The sequence below is a fragment of the Anser anser genome (assembly GCF_964211835.1).
Source record: "Anser anser genome assembly, chromosome: 11".
Classification (NCBI taxonomy): Eukaryota; Metazoa; Chordata; class Aves; order Anseriformes; family Anatidae; genus Anser; species Anser anser.
Window position 1 is genome coordinate 2,498,203 of NC_139732.1, and position 13,357 is coordinate 2,511,559.

Sequence of the window (13,357 nt, forward strand, 5' to 3'; positions counted from 1 at the left end):
GAGTGCACTGGCACCACTGGGGATGAAGTGCAGTGAGTCCAGAGAGTGCACTGGCAACAGTGGGGATGCATTGCAGTGAGTCCAGAGAGTGCACTGGCACCACTGGAGATGCACTGGAGTGAGTGCAGAGACTGCACTGTCACCACTGGGGATGCACTGCAGTGAGTCCAGAGAGTGCACAGGCTCCACTGGGGATGCAGTGCAGTGAGTCCATGGAGTACACTGGCACCACTGGGGTTGCACTGCAGTGAGTCCAGAGAGTGCACTGGCACCACTGGGGATGCACTGCAGTGAGTAGAGAGAATGCACTGGCACCACTGCAGATGCACTGTAGTGAGTGCAGAGACTGCACTGGCACCACTGGGGATGCAGTGCAGTGACTCCAGAGAGTGCACTGGCAGCACTGGGATGCAGTACAGTGAGTCCACAGAGTGCACTGGCACCACTGGGAATGCACTGCAGTGACTATAGAGAGTACACTGGCACCACTGGTGTTGCAGTGCAGTGAGTCCAGAGAGTGCACTGGAACCACTGGGGATGCAGTACAGTGAGTGCAGAGAGTGTACTGGCACCACTGGGGATGCAGTGCAGTGATGCCAGAGAGTGCAGTGACACCACTGGTGATGCAGTGCAATGAGTCCAGAGAGTGCAGTGGCACCACTGGGGATGCACTGCAGTGAGTCCAGAGAGTGCACTGGCACCACTGGGGATGCAGTGCATTGAGTCTAGAGAGTGCACTGGCACCACTGGGAATGCAGTACAGTGAGTCCAGTGAGTGCACTGGCACAACTGGGGATGCAGTCCAGTGAGTCCAGAGAGTGCACTGGCACCAGTGGGGATGCAGTGCAGTGAGTCCAGAGAGTGCACTGGCACCACTGGGGATGCACTGCAGGGAGTCCACAGACTGCACTGGCACCACTGTGGATGCAGTACAGTGAGTCCAGAGAGTGCACTGGCACCACTGGGGATGCAGTGCAGTGAGTCCAGAGAGTGCAGTGGCACGACTGGGGATGCAGTGCAGTGAGTCCAGAGAGTGCACTGGCACCACTGGGGATGCAGTGCAGTGAGTCCAGAGAGTGCACTGGCACCACTGGGGATGCACTGCAGTGAGTCCAGAGAGTGTACTGGCTCCACTGGGGATGCACTTCAGTGACTCCAGAGAGTGCACTGGCACCGCCTAGAATGCACTGCAGTGAGTCCAGAGAGTGCACTGGCACCACTGGGGATGCACTGCAGTGAGTCCAGAGAGTGCACTGGCACCACTGGATATGCACTGCAGTGAGTCCACAGAGTGCACTGGCACCACTGGATATGCACTGCAGTGACTCCCGAGAGTGCACTGGCACCACTGGGGATGCAGTGCAGTGAGTCCAGAGAGTGCAGTGGCACGACTGGGGATGCAGTGCAGTGAGTCCAGAGACTGCACTGGCACCACTGGGGATGCAGTGCAGTGAGTCCACAGAGTGCACTGGCACCACTGGGAATGCACTGCAGTGAGTCCAGAGAGTGCACTGGCACCACTGGGAATGCACTTCAGTGACTCCAGAGAGTGCACTGGCACCGCCTAGAATGCACTGCAGTGAGTCCAGAGAGTGCACTGGCACCACTGGGGATGCACTGCAGTGACTCCCGAGAGTGCACTGGCACCACTGGATATGCACTGCAGTGAGTCCACAGAGTGCACTGGCACCACTGGATATGCACTGCAGTGACTCGCGAGAGTGCACTGGCACCACTGGGGATGCAGTGCAGTGACTCCCGACAGTGCACTGGCACCACTGGGGATGCAGTGCAGTGACTCCCGACAGTGCACTGGCACCACTGGGGATGCACTGCAGTGACTCCCGACAGTGCACTGGCACCACTGGGGATGCACTGCAGTGACTCCCGAGAGTGCACTGGCACCACTGGGGATGCACTGCAGTGACTCCATACAGTGCACTGGCACCACTGGGGATGCACTCCAGTGACTCCCGAGAGTGCACTGGCACCACTCGGGCTGTAACCCAGTGACTCCCGAGAGTGCACTGGCACCACTGGGGATGCACTGCAGTGACTCCAGAGAGTGCACTGGCACCACTGGGGATGCAGTGCAGTGAGTCCAGAGAGTGCACTGGCACCACTGGGGATGCACCCCGGTGAGTCCAGAGAGTGCACTGGCACCACTGGCTATGCACTGCAGTGACTCCATACAGTGCACTGGCACCACTGGGGATGCACCCCGGTGACTCCCGAGAGTGCACTGGCACCACTGGTGATGTACCCCGGTGACTCCCGAGAGTGCACTGGCACCACTGGGGATGCAGTGCAGTGAGTCCAGAGCGCGCACTGGCGCCACTGGGGATGCAGTGCAGTGAGTCCAGAGCGCGCACTGGCGCCACCTGGGGATGCAGTGCAGTGAGTCCAGAGCGCGCACTGGCGCCACCTGGGGATGCACTGCACTGAGTCCAGAGCGCGCACTGGCGCCACCTGGGGATGCACTGCACTGAGTCCAGAGCGCGCACTGGCGCCACCTGGGGATGCACTGCACTGAGTCCAGAGCGCGCACTGGCGCCACCTGGGGATGCACTGCACTGAGTCCAGAGCGCGCACTGGCGCCACCTGGGGATGCACTGCACTGAGTCCAGAGCGCGCACTGGCGCCACCTGGGGATGCACTGCAGCGACTCCCGAGGGCGCACTGGCGCCACCCGAGATGACCAGCGGCGCGTCCCGAGGGCGCACGGGCCCCCCTGGATACGCACCGCGGCGCGTCCCGAGGGCGCACGGGCCCCCCTGGATACGCACCGCGGCGCGTCCCGAGGGCGCACGGGCCCCCCTGGATACGCACCGCGGCGCGTCCCGAGGGCGCACGGGCCCCCCTGGATACGCACCGCGGCGCGTCCCGAGGGCGCACGGGCCCCCCTGGATACGCACCGCGGCGCGTCCCGAGGGCGCACGGGCCCCCCTGGATACGCACCGCGGCGCGTCCCGAGGGCGCACGGGCCCCCCTGGATACGCACCGCGGCGCGTCCCGAGGGCGCACGGGCCCCCCTGGATACGCACCGCGGCGCGTCCCGAGGGCGCACGGGCCCCCCTGGATACGCACCGCGGCGCGTCCCGAGGGCGCACGGGCCCCCCTGGATACGCACCGCGGCGCGTCCCGAGGGCGCACGGGCCCCCCTGGATACGCACCGCGGCGCGTCCCGAGGGCGCACGGGCCCCCCTGGATACGCACCGCGGCGCGTCCCGAGGGCGCACGGGCCCCCCTGGATACGCACCGCGGCGCGTCCCGAGGGCGCACGGGCCCCCCTGGATACGCACCGCGGCGCGTCCCGAGGGCGCACGGGCCCCCCTGGATACGCACCGCGGCGCGTCCCGAGGGCGCACGGGCCCCCCTGGATACGCACCGCGGCGCGTCCCGAGGGCGCACGGGCCCCCCTGGATACGCACCGCGGCGCGTCCCGAGGGCGCACGGGCCCCCCTGGATACGCACCGCGGCGCGTCCCGAGGGCGCACGGGCCCCCCTGGATACGCACCGCGGCGCGTCCCGAGGGCGCACGGGCCCCCCTGGATACGCACCGCGGCGCGTCCCGAGGGCGCACGGGCCCCCCTGGATACGCACCGCGGCGCGTCCCGAGGGCGCACGGGCCCCCCTGGATACGCACCGCGGCGCGTCCCGAGGGCGCACGGGCCCCCCTGGATACGCACCGCGGCGCGTCCCGAGGGCGCACGGGCCCCCCTGGGGATGCACCGCCGCGCGTCCCGAGGGCGCACGGGCCCCCCTGGGGATGCACCGCCGCGACTCCAGAGAGCGCACTGGCCCCACTGGGGATGCACCGCCGCGACTCCAGAGAGTCCCCAAATACCAGAAGGCCATGAATGCACAGCAGCCCCAACAGGGGTAATCACAGACTTATCCTTTACAGATGAGAACGGTGACCTTCTCAGTCTCTTCCTCATACTGCACTTATGCGGTCAAGCCCCTTCTGATGCGTATTGAAGCTCCTTGTGAAGCCTCTGGACAGTTATGCAAATGGCTTGATATACCTGGAGATTAAAAGATAACTCAAAAAAAAGGAACCGTACCCCACCATTTCCCGAAAACAAGTTAGCCGGCAACACCTCTTAAGCACACCTCTATTACGTGAATTCCAAGCACTTAAAATCTAGAAGGCTGCAAGGTCTAAAGACTCTACAGCCACCCAAACCACTGGCAAAAGCTCCAAAAATGTAACAAACTGTCCCTAACCCTGAAAAAGACTACCCCTTACACATCTACTGCTGCTCTTTTCAGATACATGCTTACACAGGGAGCTTCGATGACACTTATCTCCTAAACCCTGCTCCATCTCTTTGCCACCAAGGTTGTAACTTTGATAATATTTGCCTTAATTCTGCAGAAATCATAAGGGACCCAGAACCACAAAGCAAACACACAAAGTAACATTGACATCCTATCCATAAACATGCTATAACAATTACTCACCTGAGGAAGAGCTGCATGCAATACAGGCACCTATTACTAGATTGGTTTACTCTAACAGATCCTACTAGTTGTTACCTCACAAAGATGGGCATACCGGTCTCTACTTGGAAACGCATCAGTCCAGAGACTCTGACCCACCTAAAGACCCCTGCAACTGACTGAAGGAAAAACAAAGCACTTTCTCTAAAGTGCAGTCCAGGCAGAATGAGCTCTCTGATGGGATGCCTGTGACTCAATGACCACTAGGCCCTGCCTGGGACCCAAAGCCAATCACCTGGGAAAGGGGAGGGGCAAAGCACAAAGTAGAAAGAGGAGAAGCAACACCTGTGGTTTATGTATCTATTTATATGGCTTAGCTCAACAGCATGCAGGGTGCAGACAAGAGAACTGGGTTGTTTCTAGAAGCAACAATCCCCATGTTTTGGCTTCGGCTTTGAATATTGAAAGCTTTTCTCCTCTATAACACCTGCCTCAGGAACCAAACAGCATTCCAGTGACCTGCTTTGCTCCTATTCTAAAGACTATCACAGCCCACCTTGCCTGTGGCACCTGATAAACAGAAGAGAAAGCAACCACAGCAGCAAAAGCCACTGCACCCTCAGGACAGTTACCCTCATCCCCTCCTTTACCTCAGCTGCTTACCTACCCCACATGGCAGATGCTTCCACCCGTTCTCTGAAGCCGCCTATACCACCTCTAAAAGACAAACTGGAATTTTACTCTATTTGATGTAGTTAAAAAAACTGCAGCGACAACCGCACCCCAAAAATAACAGCTACCTCTGTTCGTCACTCACCGGAGTCACTCCAGATGTAGCTCAGGTCGTGACGTCCTGTACTGCACGCTGCGTTTCAGCCTGAACAAAGGAAAACAGTCAGACGATAAACATTCAGCTGACAGCATTAGCACCCATCCCTCAACAACAGAAGTGACCCCATATTTAATGTTTTCGTTTCAAAACAGCAGTCCACTTGCCTCTGTACCTGCAAGTTAAATCCAAGCTTGAAAGGAACGGCCACCAACACCCATGCCACATGGGAACACAGGACAAAATGACCGCTGTGCTTGCAAGTGACCATCTGCCACACTGCTCCTCTGTCCCAAACAGCCTCACCTCAGACCCTCAGAGGGAAACACCCAAACGTCTTCCCTTCGCTTCAGATAAGGGATCACCAGGCTGATAACACTCTCACCTTCCCTCACTGCTCCGTGACACGGGGATTTCCCTATCCGAGACTGCACGAAGCACCTGCAGAGACTAGAGAAAAGCACACCCTGAGGCACCTCACAGCCACAGCGTACCTGCTGCAATACCTCTCTCTTCCCAGCTCCTTTACTTCAGCTGCTCACCAGCTCGAACTGAGATTCTTCGCTCACAGCACCGCGGCAAACTCCACCTGGGCCACACAACACACACTGCACAAGCTACATTGTTTAAGACACACGAGCTGGAACATTCCTGCCCAACAATCAGTGGCATCGCACAGGAAGGATGCCGCACGCTCCTAGAAACCAAACCTACCAGTCCTGAACAGCTCCCCTGCCAGACAATTCCCCACCTCCTCCTGCCAACCACGCTCAGCATACACACTATTTGGCTCTCAAAAGAAAAAAAAAAAAAGTAAGAACATACACACGCAGAAAAAACAACTGAGCTCCACAAATGCCAAAAAGCCATGCACACACAGCAGCCCCAGCAGGGGTATTCACAGGCTTACCCTTTACAGATGAAAAAGGTAACTCTGATACGACCCTGCTCAGTCTCTTGGTAATACTGCGCCTACGTGGTCAAGCCTCTTGTACTGTGTAATCAGGCTCTTTTTAGTCCTCTGGAGAGTTACACAAGTGGCTTCATACGTCTAGAGATTCAAATATAGCCCAGAAACACAAGTGTATCCCACCATACCAAAAAAAAAGTGAGCCAGCAACCTCTGCTAAATATCCCTCTAGTAAGTGATTTCCAAGCACTTAAAATCTAGAAATCCATAGACGCCAACCTGCCCAAAGAACCCTGCAACTGACAGAAGGAAAAACAAAGCACTTACCCCTAAGAGCAGCCCAGGCACAATGAACTCTCTAATGGCATACCTGGGGCTCATATACCATTTGGCCCCGCCCAGCACCCAAACCCAATCACCTGGGAAAGGGGAAGGGCAAAGCACAATAAAGTAGAAAGAGCAGGAGCAGCAGCTGTGGTGGTTTGTTTCTTGTTTTTGTTTACTGTGTTTTTTTTTTTAAATCTGGTTTAGCTCAATAGCATGCAGACTGCAGACAAGAGAACTGGGGTGTTTCTAGAAGCAACAATCCCCATGCTTTTGCTGCAGCTTTGAATATTGAAAGGACAATATGACCAAGCAAGTAACTGAAATGTTTTCAGCTGGAATTAACTCAAACCTTTCTTTACATAGAAAGAAAAATCTAGGAGCATAACAGATTACACGCAATAACGTGTTTCAGCTTGAACAAAGGAAAACACAGTCCGAAGATAACCATTCTGCTGCCAGCATTACCACCCACCCCTCAACACCACAAGTTATCCTATATTTAAAAGAGTTCAGAAGAGCAGTCCACTTGCCTTTGCACCTAGAAAGTGGATCCGAGCTCAAACGGAGCAGCCAGCAACTGCCGTGGACCTGGTGTCTGCCTGCACGGCAATGGGCGCGTTACCCTGGCGGCCGCCCAATCGTTTCATGTTTTTAATTTTATCATCGACTAGCTACCATCACTAATTGCCAGGCAGGACAGCTCCAGGCCAAAGACACACATAAAAAGGCACAATACAAGCATCATGAACAAAACATGGGAAAAGATTATGAAGCAGCGTACTTGTCATTTTAGGGCCTCTATTGCTTTAATGCATGATACAGGTTGAAAGAATCAGCATTTTAAGTATATATGAAGTGTGGAACTTGATACAACTTGATTTCTTCTGTTTTGTTGATCAGGACTCAAAGAAAGTATATTCACAAGAGACATGAGGCTCCAGTTCTTTGTGTCCACGTTCCATTTTTCATCCTCTGTCATTGCAGTTTCCTCAACTTCTCTTTTTTCATTCATTTGACTTTTGGTCTTATTTTGTGAAAAATATCTTATGCTATAAGAATCACCTGAAGAAGAGCTGCATGCAATAAAGGCATCTACTACTGTACAGATTAATTTACTTTAAATGATCCTACTAGATGTTACCTTAAATAGATGCACTTACCTCTTTCAACTTGGAAATGCATCGACCCATAGACTCTGACCCACCTAAAAAAAAAAAAAAAAACCTGCAACTAACTGAAGGGAAAACAAAGCACTTACCCAAAGAGCAGCCCAGGCAGAATGAGAATGAGCTCTGTGGGTCATATACCATTAGGTCCCACCCAGCACCCTGACCCAATCACCTGGGAAAGGGGAGGGGCAAAGCACAATAAAGTAGAAAGAGCAGGAGCAGCAGCAGCTGGGGTTTTTATTTTTTTTTTTTTTAATCTGGCTTAGCTCAATACCATGCAGAGTGCAGACAACAGAACTGGGGTGTTTCTAGAAGCAGCAATGCCCATGCTTTAGCTTTGAATATTGAAAGCTTTTTCTCCTCTACAACCCATTTCTCAGGAACCAGGCAGCATTCAAGTGACCTGCTTTGCTCCTATTCTAAAGACTACCTCAGCGCACCTTGCCTGTGGCACCTGATGAACAGAAGACAAAGCAACCGCAGCAGCAAAAGCCATAGCATCCCTAGGACAGTTACTCTCATCTGCTCCCTCACCTGGGAAAGAGGAGGGGCAAAGCACAGGAAGGGATAAAGAGAACAGCAGCTACATTTTTTATTTGGCTTAGCTCAGTGGTGCATGGACTGTTACTAGAAGCAACAATTCCTGTCCTTTTGCTTCATTTCTGATTATTGAAATGACAATATGACCAGGCAGGTTACTAAAACTGTTTTTGACTTTAATTAGCTGAAACCTTTCTTTACATAGATAGAAATAGTCTAGGAGTGTAACAGATTACAAACCACAAAAATACAATTCAATGTAGTAAAATAACTCACAGGAGAAGTAACATACCTTTGTAGACTATCTAAAAAACAAAAGGCTATGCAGATGGGTCCAAAAAAGCCAACCCAATCAAGATCTGAAAAGGGTACAGACATTCTCAAAAGGAGCAGGAAAATAGAATTGCACAGTGCAAGCTGGAAAGGACGCTGAGCAGATTTAAAAGATCTGTAGGACCTCAGGAGGGACCTGTGCAGAGCACGTAGGTCTTTGGAAAGGGAGGGGAGGGCAGGTTAGGCAGTAACTAGGAATACTAAGTAGAGAAGAAAATGAGCGTTGTGAGCCTGAAGTGTGTACAAGCATCATAAAGAGGGCTCCTGAGAGGACGGGGAAACAAAGGGAAAGCTACTTACCTCTGAGAAGTCGTCCTTGATCTTCGTGCCATGGACATTTGTCTCGCATGCTCGGCGCACGAGCTTAGGGGGTCCCCGTATGTTGACTGCTTACCTCTGAGAAGTCCTACATGGCTCCACCTGTGTTACCGATTTTTTTTCACAAGCAGGTGGTGGCAGAAAATCCTGAGAAGGGCAGACACAGCTTCCCAAAGTGTTTTCTCAGTAACGGAAGCACTGCGAACCGTGTGGAAAACCACAAGTGAAAACAGCAGAAAAACGCACCCCACGTCGTCTCAGGGAGGAAATAACTGCCCTGAGCAACATGCCCTCCCCAGTGTGAACCCAACATGCCCAAGACCTTGGGGGGCAGGCAGAAAAGGAACCCGAGACTCTTAGTATTTCTCCTAAGAATCACAGCTTACAGTTACTCCATGTCTTCTGGTCTCACAGGATGAGGCAAAGGTATAATTAATTCCTTCTCCATCTCTCCGGAAAGAGCTTTTGTCCTATCTGTTACAAAGGAGAAAAATGTTATGATGGTGGGAGTCATAATACAAAGCCACGCTCAGTGAATTCACTATTACAGTTAGGATCATTTTTAATCAAAAACACCTCGGACGCAATGTTACCACTGCAAACATAGCACTGCACAAAAATTCAACTCAAGATAAAGGGCGAGCTAAAAGGACGAATGATGTGACCGAAGGCATCTGCAACAACCATCTGGTAGAGGGTTGTCCACAGCCCTCGGATTTCATGGTCATCTTTCCTGACAAATGAATCCTGGAAGAACAGAAAAGATACAGGTGTCCGCAAAAACTTTTGGGGAGACTACGGAAAAGAAAAACAAACAAAATAGCAACAGCAAGCAGCTAGTACATCAGTTTTGTTAACAGAGTAACATTAACATACCAGAAATTTCCACGTTATGTGTAGCCCCAACGTGGTGCTGGGTACATCCACTGATATTAACGGGGTGGCACAATGTAAGAGATAGTTAACAGACCAGGTACACCTGAGGTGCACAGATTGTGTATTCCAGAGGAAAAAAAGGCACAGCTTGGCACCCAGTTTGGATCAGCTCTTGCATGAATCTGTTGATACATGAGTAAATGCAACAAGCAGAGAAGTCTTTTACTCCACAGACTCAGTTTCATTTATGTATATACATACGTATACGTATGTGTATGTATATCTATCTCTCTCTATATTTAAAAACAAACGTTTGGAACTCCATAGCCACTTGAGTAACAATCATTAGCCACACGTACGCTTTAAGCCAGGACTACACTTAAGTGATTGAGTGAACATGGAGCCTTATCTGTGAAACACTTGTGGGAATAAAAACGTTATTTTTGCAGAGTTACATTGTTTAAAGGTAAGGAATGGGGTATTGAGATATGCTTGCATCGATAAGAAAGCTTAGCAGGCGACGTTGTAAAGTGCAGACAACCAGACTCCTTAGAACAATTAGGTGAAAATCACGGTGTTAAGTGAAGTCAGATAAGTGGAGAAACATTACCACTTCAAACAGTAAAACAGTCAAAAGAAATTTGAAATTTAACAGGCCGGCAACTGAAGGCCATGCATTGTCTGGGAAGCATCAGATAGATTGTGAACCTGGATTACCCACTCAGTGGGGAAACAGGGGAGGGTCCTGTCATCAAAAAGTATATAAACTGTGTTTTGGAGCTAGTAGGTGCGCTCTCCTGCTTGTCGGGCGCCCGCCACTGCAATCGCGAATAAATTACTAGTTCACTGAGATACTAGTCTGAGCCTAAGTTATTGGCTATGGAGTGTTTCTCAAAAATCTGGGGGCTCGTCTGGGATCTAATCACCTGCTGGGGAGCCCCACCGCCGCAGCAGCAGGAAGGCATGCCCCGCTGATTTCAGTGGACCTGTGCATCGACGGTGGTGGTTCTGCGGAGAACTGACAGAGGGCCGGAACTGATTAAAGAGGCAGGATCCATGAAGTAGTGGGGAAGGGAAGAAGGTAGGCACTCTGGGTTTAAGAATTGATCCGGTAACTCTGTGCACAGACCAAGGTAAGAAATATTAAGTATTGCCTTGGGGGTTGGGTGAGACTCTGTTTGACGTGTGATTGAGATGGACTTTTGTAGGAAGAGAGTGTGGAGTCCTGATCCGCGGTTCTGTCGCTCCGCGAGGGGTGCAGCTGGAGATGTATGAAGCGTGAGATAAGGGAGAGAAAGGCAAAGTCTCGGGAAATTTGGTATACGGTAAGCCCTTGCACAGGGAAGTGTTTGGCAGTACACCAGGGAAATTTGGTGTACAGTAATCTTTGCACGGTGAAGTGCTTGGCATTACACCCCCATTTTCCAGAATCGGAACGTTAGTGTGTGGTACCCTGCAGGAGGGAAATTTCTGTAGCAGCACACTAACAAGGGCTAGGAAAAACGGGAAATATGAGTTCCAGGGGACGGGGAAATATCCCTGGGGGAGTGCCTACCGAACGTTCTTCCTGAAGAATGATAAGAAATTGGAAAAATAATCTCAAAATTTGAGGAGATGATAAAAGAAAAGAAAAAAAAAAGTTAAATATTGTGTGTTAGTCTGGACAAAAGAACCAACTAAGGATACAGCAGTATTTTGGCCAAAATACAGGTCTGATGAAAATTCTGGCTTTAAATTTATGTGTAAACAATAAGATTCCTTTTTTGGAGAAGGAGCCAAGTTACGCTGCCTATAATTCTAATATTGCACCGGTGGCAGCAGCAGTCGCTCCAGGAAGGGAGACAGGGACTGCAATTAACACTGTTCCTAGAGAAGGAGTGTACTCTAGGCTCTGGCAAGAATTAGAACAAGGTAGAAGAGATATTGAGAATTTTGCCTTCCCTGACACTAACAGTACTAAAACTAACTGTGTATCCTTTTAGGTGAACTCCCCCTCTCCTTACCAGTAGAGGGGTTAGGACTTTTAAGAAGGAGATGAAGTCTTTAATTGAGGACCACAACAGGCTAGCTGAACTATTAGACCAGTTCCTAGGACCTAATTTATACTCTTGGGGAGGAATTATGTCTATAAGTACGTTGTTTGCAGGGAAAGAAATGGGAATGATAAGGAGGAGAGCTGCTATACAAAAACGGGAGAAATATCTCATCCTGCAGGACCAGGAGTAATACTGGCAGGGCAGAAATACCCACTTGCCGGTCCTGGCTGGAATAATAATAATGCACAACACAGAAATCATACGAGAGACTTGGGGTCAGAATGAGAAAGTACTTGTGGATTAATCCCGAGGACCCGGTATCCCAAGGGCTCTTGAAAGTTCATTTTGTGATTAAAGCCTGGCAAGATATGCAGAAAAAGCTCCAGAAGGTGGGGGGATGTAGTGAATAGTAACTGTGGGGGGCCCTCCTGCAGGAGGCCTTGGAGGTGTGTGTCAGGAGGGGAGATGAGAAGGAAAAGCAAAGATAGAAACTAATGGTATTGACAGTGTAGCAGGTAGTGAGGCAGAGGGTTGGAGAAAGAGGAAGAAAATTTTCAAGAGGAGTCAGGGCCAGGATGGAAAGGAGAAGAAGAGAGATGGAATGTCAAGCAAGGAAATCTCAGGGACAGGCTTTGAAGTGTGGCCAGGGTGGCCACTTCAAATAGGAATAGGAGGAGAGAAGGAAAATGGGAAAGTACAGGCTGGAGAAAGATGAAAAGAGGTGTTAAAAAGGGTTATTGAAGGTGTTAAAGGTGCGGTATGTAATGTTTGACAGAGCTGTTTTTTGACTGAGTTGGGAAAGTTGAACGAGCAGGGAAAGAGGATGTAGGCATTATCTAAGTAACAGTCTAGAAGTTTTGGTACATTTGCTGTGGCGTTTGGTCAGTTTCCGAAGTATATAGAAACGGGGGGGACTGGGGGGGGCAGCCTGCTCCACCAGGGGCTTCTCCACAGGCCGCAGGGGGCTTCGGCTCCGGTGCCTAGAGAGCCTCCACCCCCTCCTTTTGTGCTGACTTTGGTGTTTGCGAGGAGGTTTCTCACTCCTCGCTCTCCCAGCTGCTGTTGAGCAGCAGGTGTTTGTTTGTTTTCATGGATGTGCTCTCACAGAGGCACAGACTGTGTTGCTCATGGCTTGGGTCTGGGCACCAGTGGGCCCCTTTGGGGGCCACATGAAATTGTCCCTTATCTGCCATGGTGCGGTTTCTGGATTCTCCTCCTGGGGGCTGCCAATGCAACCCCCCCCCCCGAAGCTTGCCATTGAACCTAATACACTGGGACAGCTAGGTCATTACTGGCCTGTAAATTATCAGGGATTAAATTATCTAATGAAACCCTAAAAAGCGATGGGGGTAGAAGTGGCTGGGATAACAGTGCCACCTTTGGGGGATACCAAGCTGAGACTAGCGGATAAAATGATCACTGGGCAATTATTGTATGTACCCAATGCAGGGACTAACTTGTTGGGAAGGGATTTGATGACGAAATTGGGCATTCAAATAGTAAATTGTTAGGCGAGAATAACGGTATTATTAATGGGGTGCTCTCAGACCCTGAGAGCAAAGATATATTTGCC

The 13,357-nt window shown here is 51.4% G+C and overlaps 2 protein-coding genes across 2 annotated transcripts in view; both read right to left on the reverse strand.

The window, feature by feature from the left end:
* LOC310905337 (uncharacterized protein) overlaps window positions 1-4,075 on the reverse strand; it is a gene marked incomplete at both ends in the record, with an annotated part of 85,923 nt that extends 81,848 nt beyond the window's left edge. The window contains 3 exons of the mRNA XM_083851510.1: window positions 1,433-2,294; window positions 2,382-3,720; window positions 4,068-4,075. Of these exons, the coding sequence (XP_083707636.1) occupies window positions 1,433-2,294; window positions 2,382-3,720; window positions 4,068-4,075 (2,209 nt within the window). The remainder of the gene's footprint in view (window positions 1-1,432; window positions 2,295-2,381; window positions 3,721-4,067) is intronic.
* LOC310905318 (uncharacterized protein) overlaps window positions 3,726-13,357 on the reverse strand; it is a 47,603-nt gene continuing 37,971 nt past the window's right edge. Inside the window, exons 10-16 of the mRNA XM_083851475.1 lie at window positions 8,855-9,346; window positions 7,673-7,716; window positions 7,043-7,111; window positions 6,186-6,326; window positions 5,661-5,725; window positions 5,264-5,323; window positions 3,726-4,028 (exon numbers count right to left, since the gene is read on the reverse strand). The gene's annotated coding sequence lies outside the window, so the exon portion shown is untranslated. The remainder of the gene's footprint in view (window positions 4,029-5,263; window positions 5,324-5,660; window positions 5,726-6,185; window positions 6,327-7,042; window positions 7,112-7,672; window positions 7,717-8,854; window positions 9,347-13,357) is intronic.